The sequence below is a fragment of the Hypanus sabinus genome, chromosome 11 (assembly GCF_030144855.1).
Source record: "Hypanus sabinus isolate sHypSab1 chromosome 11, sHypSab1.hap1, whole genome shotgun sequence".
Classification (NCBI taxonomy): domain Eukaryota; kingdom Metazoa; phylum Chordata; class Chondrichthyes; order Myliobatiformes; family Dasyatidae; genus Hypanus; species Hypanus sabinus.
This window is the reverse complement of record NC_082716.1, coordinates 31092513-31105631: the sequence shown is the minus strand read 5'-3', so window position 1 is coordinate 31105631 and position 13119 is coordinate 31092513. Positions and strand designations below refer to the sequence as shown.

The following is a 13119-nucleotide window of genomic DNA, read 5'->3' as shown; positions in this document are numbered from 1 at the left end:
GATTCTGTCCCACAGTCACAGTTTTCCCACTTTATCTGCTCTGCAGATGAGACTTTTACTCCCAGTGTATTTTGGGTATCTTCCCTGTTCTTCAGTTGGGACCTGCCATTGAGAGACTCAGCAACATTTTGAGAACAACATTTCAAGTCCATGGGTATATTTAAGGTGGAAGTTGATCTAACCTCCCCTCCCTTGTTCAATAGGGCAGTTGCCCTGTTCTGTTCATTGCCAAAAAATCAGCTGCAACACCTTCTTTTCCATTTCTGCTCCACAACCTGTGATGCCCCTGTAACTCTTTTCCTTGTTGCTCTTTGTTGACACCATCCAGGATTGCCAGATGGAACCACTACCATCATACAATTCTTCCTCACCACCACCTCCTCCAACCCGAGTGTCCACAGTACCTAAGGCATCCACAGATGGATTAAAAACTCTACATTAAATTTTGGGAAGAAGAAAGCAATTATTTTCAATTCAATCCATGGCTCGATTTGTTGTGGAATTCACTATTCCATTCCACTCTGACCAGCCTCACATTTTTTTGCTTACCATTAAAGTCATCCAAACTTCACTATAAGTATCCTAAGTTTCCTGTTACATTCACCCATCATATCTTTGCTTTATCTATACTGGCTTATGGTTGAATCATGCCTCAGTATTAAAAATCTTGTCCTTGTTTTCAAATCCCTCCATAGACATTACCTCTGCAATCACCTACAAATCTGCAATCTTATCTGGGCTCTTTCAAACAAGGTCTCAGTACGTTCTCAGTTTTAAATGATTCTGCCACTGGCAATCATGCATTCAACTGTCGACATCTTAGGATCTAGAATTCCTTCCCTAAACCACTACGCCTCTTTTCCCTACTTTATGACTCTTAGATCGGTATTCAATTATACTCGTGCCCAAGGGAGTGTGTTGACCTGCCTTAATGACCATGCCCACTTGCACTTACATCCACAGCAGTGAAATATTTTGAGAGGCCAGTAATGAAACATATCAGCTCCTTTCTGAGAGGTGACTTGGATCCTCTCCGATTTGTCTAGTGGAGCAACAGGTTCACAGCAGATGCCACCCCATTGGCTCTTCACTTAATCCTGGAACATCTGGACAGTAAAGATACTGATCCTGAAGCTTATTAACTACAGCTCAGCATTCAATACCATCACCCCCTCAAAACTAATCAATAAGCTCCAAGAACTTGGCCTCAAAACCTCCAAGTGCAATTGAATTCTGAATTTCATCATTTGTAGACCCCAGTCAGTTCAGATTGGCAACAACATCTCTTCCACAATCTCCATCAGCATAGGTGCACCACTAAGCTGTGTGCTTAGTCCCCTGCTCTATTTGCTTTACACCTATGACTGTGTGACTAAGCAGAGCTCCAATCCCATAGTCAAGTTTGCTAACTGTACTATTGTTGTGGGCCAAATCCAAGGTGGTGATGAATCAACATACAGGAAGTAAATTTAAATTTGGTTAGTGGTGTCATAACAACAACCTCTTACTCAATGTCAGCAAGACCAAGGAACTAATAGACTTCAGGAGAGGGAAACCAGAGGTCCATGAGCCAGTAATCATCAGGAGATCAGAGATGGAGAGGGTTAGCAACTTTAAATTCCCGGATATTATTATTTCAGAGGACCTGTCCTGGACCCAGCACGCAAGTCCAATTGCAAAGAAAGCACAGTATCGCCTCTACTGCCTTAGGAGTTTGTGAAGATTTGGCATGACATCTAAAACTTTGAGAAACTTCCATAGATAACATTGCTTTCATATCTGCTCTCACCACTTCCTCTGGCAGTGTGTTCCAGGTACCTAGTGTTCTCTGTGTAAAACAAATGCTTGGTAAGTCTCCTTCAAGCTCCCCCCCCCCTATCTTAAAGCTGTGTCATCTGGTATTTGACAGTAATACCCCGGGAAAAAGTCCCTGACTATCTGCCCTATCCACATCTTTCGTAATTTTGTATTCTTCTATCAGGTAGCCCTGATGCTCCACAGAAAACTACCCAATTTTGTCCAACCTCTCCTTCTAGCTCTCTAGTCCTGGTGAACCTCCTCTGCACCCTCTTCAAAGTATGCAGACCCCAGGAAACCAGAACTACATGCAATACTCCAAATGTGGCCTAACCAAAGTTTTACACAGCTGCAACATGATTTGCCAAATTTTATACACAATTCCCTGAGTAATAAAGACAAGTATGCAATATATCTTCTTTACTTTCCTGTCTACTGTTAACCACTTTCAGGGAGCTGCACGCCAAGATCCCTCTGAATATCAATCTCCTAAAAGTCCTGCAATTTATTGTACACCTCTCATAGCAAGAAAAGCACCTCACACTTGTCTGGATTAAACTTACTTTGCCATTAATTTCTTTCCAATCAACCAGTCTACATCTTGCTGAATCATTTGATATCCTTTCTCACTGTCCACAACTCTGTCAATTTTTATGTCATTTGCAATCTTACTAATTAGCCTACCTACATTTTTGTCCAAATCATTTATATACATCACAAATAAAATAGGTCTCAGCACTAAGAATGCCACTGGTCACAGACCTCCAGTCAGAATAATACCCTTCTACCACTTTCCTCCTTATTCCTTGGCCATGTCAATTTTGAATCTAATCTGCTAAAATGGATCTTGTCTGCCTTAATCTTCTCAAGTAGCCTACCATGAGGGATATTGCAAAATGCATTAAAATCCATGTAGACAATATCCACCTCCCTACTGTTTCTGCAAAATTCTCATTCAAGTTTGCAAGATACCAGCCCCTTCTGCACAGTCATGCTGAAAATCCCTAATAAAATAATACTTTTCCAGATGTGAACAGATCCAATACCTAAGAATCTTCTTGAATTGTTTCACTGCTACTGATTCATAGCTCAAGGGTCTGTAATTTCCTAGTTTGCCTCTACTGCCCTTCTTAAACAGAGGAACAATGTTGTCCAGTGCTCTGGGACACTGGCAGTGGCTAAAGAGGATGCAAATATCTTTGTCGGGGCCCCAGCAATTTCCTCTCTTGCCCCCTCAATAACCTGATTAGATTCCATTGTGTCCAGGTGATTTTTTCACCTTGATGTTCTTCAAGAGACCAAACAACTTCTCTCACTTCAGATCAACATTAGAATTAGATCTAAGACTTGAAAATTTATAAAATAAATAAATAAATATTAGGGTTCATGCCCAGAACGCCAGCACACTGCTCCTGATCGTGCTACCCTCCACGTCCTTCTTGGTGAAAACCAATGTGAAATGCTTTTCCAAATCTATGGTGCCGGCACAACTTCCTTGCTTTGGCCTCACTGGCCTACCCTCTACCTTGTTCGGGATTCTCTTTAATCCTACTTCACAATGACATTTCATGGCCCACTTTCAGAGATTCAAAGTAAATTTATTATCAAAGTATGGATGCAGTACACAACCCTGAGATTCTTCTTCCCACAGGCAGGCACGAAATAAAGAAACATCATGGAACCCATTCAAAGAAAACATAAAATACCCAATGTGCAAAAAGAACAAGTCATGCAAATGGCAAAAAATGAGTGAAAAGCACACAAAATATAAAACATCAGACCACAGAGTTTTTGAAGTACAGTCGACGTTTTGGGCCGAGACCCTTCGTCCTGACTTCCTATAGTTGCTGCCTGGCCTGCTGCGTTCCACCAGCATTTTGTGTCTGTTGCTTGGATTTCCAGCACCTGCAGATTTCCTCCTGTTTGTGACAGAGTCTTTGAAACAGACTGGGAATGTTCAATTCTGCTCAATTTAGTGCTGTATCATTAGTTGACTGCAGGCCACAGTACCAATGATAATATATCAGACCATCTTCTCTAGAAACTCCTGTCTCAATTTTATTTGGTCATTTTTGAAGGGCTCCAGTCATCTTACTACATCAAAGACATTATATAAATGTTCTTGTTGAATCACAATCAAGTATCACCTTCAGATAAAATTAGATTTATGGGTATTGTCAAATGGATGAGAGACAGCAAAAGTTGTTCAGCCTCAATATTACAGTCATGCATTATATCTTTACTTTTAAATTACTCATTATTTATAATTAAGCACTTAAAGGTCAAGCAGAGTTGGTAGCAGAATAACTGGACTTTTAGTTAAAGACCTGCCTAGGTAGTCGACCACCTGACGGCATGAAACTTAACTCTCCAGTTTCCCTCCTTTATTCCTTTTCTCTCTCCTCCTGATCTATCCCGTACATCCCATGACCACCCTTAACACCCTGTTTCTTTTCTCATCCTCTGATTGTTCCAATTTGCTTACTGCACTCCACCTAATTTGGTTCCATACTCCACCTTTCTTTCCTATCACATTCCATCACTTACAGCCTCTTATTCCATCACCTATACCCATTCAGCCAATGCTGCTGTTGTCATTCTCCACTCTTCCATCTGCTTATCACCCCTCTTGGATCCACCTATTACCTTTCAGTTCCTGTTCTACTCTTTGCCTGCACATCTTTCAGTGCTGGTGGAGAGTCTCATCCCTAAACTCTGGCTGTCCACTTCCCTCCACAGAAATTACCTCACCCGCTGATCCTCCTGTATTTTGTTTTTATGATCTTAATTTGAGCTTCACCTTCCTTTCTTATCACATTACTCAGTTAGTCAGCTTTCTACTTGGTCAGGTCTATCACTAACACGAAGAGCTAAGAGAATATCAATTTCAGAATGGAAGCAAATGGAAATCACGTGAGCAGCTTGGTATGCGCATTTGCTACCAGGCTCTCTCCGATACCAACAAGGGTGACTGCAAAGAAGTAATAACAGATGTAAAAGCTAACGCTTCACATGAATAACTGAGAAAGATCAAAAGCAAAGTAAACTTGTTTATCCACAAGAAAAATAAAATTATATTGTGACCATTTCTCATTTCTAATTCACTGATGCTAATAAAAAATTATCACAAGTAAACAAAGAATGGGCTAAATGCCATTACTGTCAAATTCTGAGCCATAACAGAATGTGAAAATATACTCACAGGGCAGTCAATTGAATACCAATTATATTTTACTGCGTTTTCTTTTAAAAGTAATAACGAGCCAGGACAAAGTTGACACTTTGCTCTCTTTTCTCTGCAGTATGTTGTTATAGTGGGATAGAGCAAGCTTTCCCTTTCTCAAAGTTCTTCCTCATGTTTTAAAAATAACTGCAGTCATCTATTGGTAGAACTTTGCCCAGAAGGGAAAAAAACATTGCACTATGAAACACACACAATCTGCTGGAGGAAGTCAGCAGGCCAGGCTGAATACAAGCCAACGTTTCGGGCTGTGACTCTTCGGCAGAACCATATTTTTTTCTTAAATACTGCTCTTCCATTCTATCATACTTATTTCTTATACTTGACAAATATTACATGCCAACAAAGGTCCAGATGAAGGGTCTCGGCCCGAAACGTCAACTGTACATTTTTTCATAGATGCTGCCTGGCCTGCTATTGTTTGTGTTCAGATTTCCAGCATCTGCAGATTTTCTTTTTGTTTGTTATTGCACCACGAAACCTGGTATTCCATTAGTATCCTCATTCCAAACTTTTCAATGTTTGGAATAAAGTTATATACTGTGTAAATTCACTTATTTTATTTTGGCTGGCAATTCTTTTCTTACTTACTCTTACACTTATCATGTCTACTTATTTCTCCCCAGACTCTAGTTGTTTAAGAACATCAACTTTCAGTAATTTCCATAAGCTAGCAATCTACAAATTAAAGTTTGCTACTTCAGACTGTCCTGTCCAGCTGCTTTGATCTTCACAACGCTGGTTACACCATTATCCTACGGCTGTCTAACATCTTGTTAGGGGACTTGGTTTCATTATTTTTTTACAGGACGTTCTTATGCTGTTATACATGCAGCAAAAAATAACTATCTGAGAACACAAGTAACTTTTGCAGATGCCGGAAATCTTGAGGAACACGTGTAAAATGCTGGAGGAATTCAGCAAGTCAGGCAACATCTATGGAAGCGAATAAACAGTCGATGTTTTGGGCTGAGTCCTTGCTTCTGGAGTCCTGGACCGTGTTCTATTGTTTTATTTGTTTCCAGGCTTTATACTACAAGATTACAGCATTTGTGTGATGAGAATATTTTGGAAGTCATGAGCCACTGCAAGAGTGTAATAATTAAAAATTAGTGAAAATTGATCAAGACACCCAATAGAAGATAGTTTGATCTCCAAAATATAAAACATTCAATGCTGAAATTGAATGAAAAAGGGTGAAGACCAGAAAGCTACAGCAAAGGAGAAAATGGAAAAATTAAATAGAAAAACCATTCGCCTCCAACATTTGCAGCTTTGCTAATGTGGTAAACTATGTATACCTGTCTGGATGCGCCCCTCTGCTGACTGCTTCTCTGGCTCCTCCCAGACCCCTGTATAAAGGAGATTGGGGCACTGCTCCTCCCTCAGTCTTCGACATGTCATGCTCCCTTTTTGCTGTTAATAAAAGCCTATCGTTCACTTCCAGTCTCCGAGAGTTATTGATGGTGCATCAGGTGTTGCTGCTCAGCTCGGTTGTTTCTGTTTTGAAAAACCTTCTTGTCCTTGAAAGACTCAATGTCTTTCATTCATATTCTACGGATAAAGTTATTCTTGCCTAACTCAAACCTTCTAACATCCACATTGCCATGGCTCACTACCTATTATCAAGTCAAGTCTATTGTTGTTTCAACCATAAGCTGCTGGTACAGTACACAGTAAGGTCAAAACAAAGTTCCTCCAGGACTATGGTCTACATGAAACAACACAAAACAACACTAGATTATGTGAGACAGCACAAGACTACCTAAAATAATATAAAAACTGCACTAGACTACAGACCTGCACAGGACTACATAAAGTGCACAAAACAGTGCAAGGCAGTACAATAATTAATAAACAAGACAATAGACACAGTAGAGGACAAATTACAATATAATAATAAATGATGTCAGTCTAGACTCTGAGTATTGAGGAGTCTGATGGCTTGGGGGAAGAAACTGTTGCATCAAAACTGTAAACAATTTCTCAGGATATTTTTGCATGGATCTGATGTCATTTCGAAGTTCAGGAAATACAAATAACCATCACATAGATTTAACAAAAACTCACCTTATGACAACATCATATTCATCAATTCTTGATCCAAGAGATTTGTTGGCTACTATTCCTCCATTGCCCATGATGATGCAGCGTTTGCAGCTTAAACTGAAAGAGACAACATTTCTTCTAGTCTCTGAGAAAAGGACAATTCAATATTAAACTATAATTGAAAAAAAATTCTTATGTTCACCCCACTACATCACAACTAAAAGAGACAAATACAAATTTCTGCCAAAACTGAACTGCCAGTTTCTTGGAGGTCTCTATGTGAAAGATATCCAATTCTTGTAAAGGCAAAGGTAGGATGAGTGATAGGTTGCATTTTACCCTTTGAAATGCTGTTTCCTTATTCCAGATGAAGAAAGACAAAGTCCCTATAGTTAACAAGATAAGTAACCTTTAGGCTGCAGCATTATTCAGGCTGGATAATAAATATAGTGGTCCGTGGTTTTAAGCTTAAACTACATTAGAAAGTATTGTGGAATGATGATTGAGGTACTGTGCCTATAGATACAAATTCAAATCCTATCCAGGCAATTAAAAGTTTAAATTAAAATAATTATGCATTATGTTTAAATAATTATGTAAATTTGAATATTCAAATTATAAATAGGATTATGCCAGTCAGTCCTGATCAGCCTGCTCCACCATTTAATGAGAACGTGCATATCAGTTTGTAACCGCAACTCCACATTCTGTTCTACCCATGGTATCTATCCCTGTCTTATTTTCTCCCAGAGACTCTGCTTCCTCTGCCCTTTGAGGAAGAGAGTTCCAGAGATCCATGACTCTCAGAAAAATAAAACTGCAACAAGTTAAAGTCAGCATGAAATATATATTTTAAAATTCTTCAGGGTCGGTGGTCTGCAATTCTTGTACCCGCTCTATTTTGAATGTGAACTGGGCCTATTATTTGATTGACTATTAATCAATGTGTGAAAAGGCTGAACAAAGCACTTGGTCTGGGAGGTGGTGCAGGCAGCATTGGCAATTAAGATTAAACAAGAGAGGCTGGTTTCACCAGCTATATCCAACCTTCAAAATAAATATAACAAAGCCCAAACTGCATGACGTGAATAGATTATATTGTACAATTTGGAAGATACAATTGTTTTTTTGAAATCAATATGAATGTACAATGGTTTGTTAGGAGGACTCAGCTGACAGATATTTTTTTGTATAAGTAGAAGCAGCTACAAACAGATTGGAAACATCCAAGTTAGGCAATGACTATATGCAAAGAAACAAATACATTTAATGTGGGAGTTGAAAATGGTCCGGAACACGTTGACAGCTAGCCGAGGTGTCCGTAGAGGACTGCTGGCCAGCTGCACATTCAACAGCACGTTCCAGACATCCGCTTCTGCGCACTCCAGTACAGAAGTTGGGATCATGTTGGAGGGCAGAGGTGCGCTCATCTAATCTCAAATCCCGGGATATGCCGTAAATTGGCAAATCAAGCATCAGGATACATTTCCCATCTAACTCTTGAGCTTTATGCCATCTACTGAATGCATTGAATGTAATTGCCAACTTCCATTTTAAAGGAGAATTTTATGTCTTTTTCCTTTATTTTAATACCTATTTACATTTTGTAGTAATTTAAAAGTAGTTTCTTATATTTTTAAACAAAATTATCATTTTCAACATTCATGTCTATATTTTGTTAGTGGACATTTGGACACAGTGAAATTGTGTTGCCAGTAGCCCATCAGAGCAGACCACGGTCTTAGTTCCTGCCACCGAGTGTCAGCCACTGAGACAATGCTGTTGGTGTGCTGGAAACTAGACTGCCACTGGTCTACTGTTTACATTGACTGTAAGACATAGGTCAATGCAGCATGATGTCATTCAAGCATTAATTCTGAGTATTTGCAAAGTGATGTTCATTCACTGGGCAACAGAAAAACAACCCAACACTTGAACACAACTCATTTTCTTTTATTGAAAGCTCAGAAAAATGAACTGATAATTAGAGGAGCATTAGTTTGGCAAATGTGGTAGGAAAATAAAATTTATTACACTTGAACTAAAACAAAAACAGCCGGGGAGTGAAAAGGAAATGTACACAAACCAACATGGAATTATAAAAAAGGAGGTTGGGTTCCAGAGACTTATTAAAATCTTTGAGGATGTCCCATTGTTTCAGGATGAAGGGAATTTGGGAGATATTAAACATCTTGACTTCAGAAAGTATTCAACATGTTTCTTTACACAAAACCAATGGTAAAAATAAAATCTCTTGGGATTATGAGGGAAATTTGGAATTGGAATATTAACTGGCCAGATAATAGGAAACAGAAGAGTTATCAATGGCAATAATTCTAATTGAGCAGCTGTGACCAAAGTTCCCAAGGGATCTAACCTGGAATTCCTGCTGTTTATAATATTTATTAAAGTTCTCAGTAAAGGTATTGTGAATATAAAATTAGAGAAGACATGATTTATATAAAATGTTTTTAATAATTCCAAGAAACAGTTTCATTTTAAAGAACGTCAACTCAGACTTTGCTAGATGATGAATTTTTTAATCAATCATTTGTTAAACTACTATATATATTAAATATCTTTAACAATTTCAGGAAATTTCAATAATGAGAACTGAAATCTTGGTACATGTGGTAACTTTCAGCCAATGACCCTAGAAAAGTGCTGCTTATAATTTGGTTCTGATGTGGAATTAATTCTACTAATCAAAATCATCTGCAATTTATTAGAAAACAGACTGCGGCCATAAACCGTGTGTGATTAGAAGAACCAGAAGGTACAATTGCTGTCATTTTACCAGATGCAAATAGACTGAAAATATCTATTCCATATCCTGGGAAAACACACATTTTGGACCAGTGGGAAGTTTAATGCCACCACCTGCACCTGTAAAGTATATTCTAATGGACCTATCAATTCAACTCTTTGAAAGAAATCTTTCAAAAGTTTGTTTCTCTCTCTGGAGAGACACCAATAAAACATATCTTTAACAAATTTATCATTAACCAGTGGCCAGCAGGAGAAGTTAAAGATCATATTGCATCAAAGGAAAAGGCTTTTAAAATTACAAAAGAAAGAGCTGGAAGCCCTTTGGGAAAATTTCAGAACTCAGCAAAGGAAAGAGAAAATAAATATAGAAATAAACGTGTAGTGTATAAACAGGATGTAAGATTCTCCACAAACATGTAAATGGGAAAATGAAGCAAAGATTAATATGGATTCTTTTTTAGCTGAGGTAAGAGAAATTTTTATTGGGGACTGATGAAATGGAAGAAAAATTGAACAAATACTTTGTATCTGCTGTACCAGACTGGGAAACCCTCCAGGAAATGGTAGAAGACAAATGAGCTCGAAGAAATAAGTATTGGTGAACAGTTAGTACTGGAGAAATTTGTGTGACAGAAAGGTAATAAATCCTCAGGACTACTTAACCTACAATCTATGGTATGAGCTGGCAATTCCACAACTCCATAGATTCTAGAACAGCTCCAACAGATTAAAGATTCAAATTACATTTATTATCAAAGAATATATACATTATACAACCTTGAGATTTGTTTACAGGCAGCCGCAAAGCAAGAAATGTGAAAGAAACCAATTAAACAAAACAAAGACCAACTCCCAACATGCACAGGGAAAGTGTGCAAACAATAGAAGAGAGCAACAACAACAGCAGCGGCAGCATTCTGAACCAGATCGAGTCCTTAGATCCAAATCCCTGGAGTAGGCCCAAAGCCTCAGTGTTCAGTTCATCATATTAAATGATTATGAACCAATTACCAATTAGGTAAAATGCAGGGATTGATTATTAAAAATGGAAAGAGGACATAGGTAAGGCAAAGAAAGGATTGGGTGAGTCATCATGAATTTAAGAAAGGAAAATAATTTCTGATGAAATTTGCTAGCCTTTTGTTGAGGTTTTATTTAGATAAGTTTGCAGCAATTGACACTGTGAATTTAGACTTCAATAGGTGCCACATAAAATATTATTAACTGAGTGAGAATGCATGACAATGGAGGTAATGTATATTCATATGAATTAAGCAGTGGTTAACGAACAAAAAAACAGAGTAGGAATAAACTAGTCACTTATATTTGGGAAGCTGTGACCACTAGGCTTCTTTAGGGATCAGAGTTTGGCCCCAGCTGTTTGCAATCCTTGTCAATGATGTGGATGAAGAGAACAAATGATATATATTCATGTTTGCTGACAAAACAAAACTGGATGGCAGTGTGGGCCAGAGGAAGATGCAGAGGGGTTATATACAGGTTAAGTGAATGGATGAGGACATGACTTATGAGATATATTGTGAAGAAATACAAGGTCATTTACATTTGTAGGATAAAATAAGAAGGCAAAATATTTTTTTTAATGTTGAGGTGCTGACATTAAGATGGAGCGTGTGTCCTTGCAAATGAATCACGGAAAGTTAGCATACAGAGTTAGCAAGCAATTAGGAAGGCAAACAGGATGATGTACTCAAATTCTCTTGCTATAGGAGGAGAATAGAGGTGTTTAAGCACACAAAACACTGATGACACCACATCTGGAATATTGCACACTGTCTGGACTCCCTAGCTAAGGAAGTTCAACAGATTGATTACTGGGATGGCAGGTTTGTCTTATGAGGGAAGATTTAACACACTGGACCTCTACTCTCCAGAGCTTAGTAGAATGAAAGGCTATCTCATTGAAAAATGCAATATTTATCAGGAGCCTGACAGCAAAGATCTGAAGTTGAGGTTTCTTCAGGATCTCTAACTGCAGTGTCTAGAGGGTGGCCATTCATGACTGAGCTAAGAAAAACTGTTTCATCCAGAAGGAAATGACATTAGAGAGATATAGGGTCAGTAAGAAAGCACAGTGGTCTTCATAAATCATAATATTGAGTTACAGGAGTTGGGATATTATGTTGAAGTTAAGACGTTGGTGAGCCCTAATTTGGAATGTTATCTGCAGTTTTGGTCACCTACCTACAGGGAAGATATAAATAAGATGGAAAGAGTGCAGAGAAAATTTATGAGGATGTTGCTAGTACTGGAGGACCTGAGTTTTAAGAAAGGTTGAATAGGTTAGAACTTTATTTCCCAGAATGTAGAAGACTGAGAGACCATTTGATAGAGGTATACAAAATTATGAGGGGTATAGATAGGGTAAATGCAAGCAGGCTTTTTGCACTGAGGTTTGGGTTAAGGGTTAAGGATGAAAGGTGAAACGTTTAAGGGGTAACACGAGGGGAAGCATCACTCAGGTGAGAGTTTGGAATAGGCAGCCAGTACAAGTGGTGCATGCAATTTCAATTTTAACATTCAAGATAAGTTTGTATAGATATATGGGTCGGAGGCATATGAAGGCAGGTCGATGGGACTAGGCAGTTTAAATGGTTCAACATGGACTGGATAGGCTGAAGGGCTTGCTTCTCTTCTGTAATTTTCTATGGCTCTATGGCTTTACATAGAAACTGCAGTGTAATCTGGCCTCTGATTTTTATTCTGACATAGTATAAGACCATGGTTGATTCTGTAACTCAATTTTATATTCCTTGATTCCTTTAATATTTAAAGATGTATTAATCTCCATTTTGAGTGTAACTCAGTGACCATGCCTCCAAAGCAATTTCAGGCAGAAAATTGCACTCTGATCCCCATCCCCTTGCAACTCTAGTTTAATACCCACCCGCACTGCTTCCCAAACAGTACTAGCAAACTTTCTTATGATTCACTGAATGTATCCAACATCAATCTGATAATTATCATTTGCTATTAAATCATTAAATATTTTCATTGCTGATCAGAGCTATTCTACAATTGATTCCATATTGCCTACATGATACATATTGGATGATCTCCAAAATGTGGTTCATTGCATGATTTTGAAATTGGGCTGAATGATGTTTGAAGTGACATTCAGAGTTCATCGAGGGTAAGCCTGCAAGGTAAATCAGTTGTCCCAAAGTCCATTGTGGTCAGGGGTAATTGATTAGGTAGTGCAACATATGTGATAATCGACGTTAACAATAAATTTTAAAGTA

The 13119-nt window shown here is 38.3% G+C and overlaps 1 protein-coding gene across 11 annotated transcripts in view; it reads right to left on the bottom strand.

Annotated features, from left to right (window-relative positions):
* LOC132401809 (CMP-N-acetylneuraminate-beta-1,4-galactoside alpha-2,3-sialyltransferase-like) overlaps positions 1-13119 on the bottom strand; it is a 579106-nt gene that overhangs the window by 188426 nt on the left and 377561 nt on the right. For all 11 annotated transcript variants that reach the window (XM_059984032.1, XM_059984031.1, XM_059984036.1 and 8 more), the window contains one exon: positions 7109-7204. In XM_059984032.1, coding sequence (XP_059840015.1) covers positions 7109-7204 — 96 coding nt within the window. The remainder of the gene's footprint in view (positions 1-7108; positions 7205-13119) is intronic.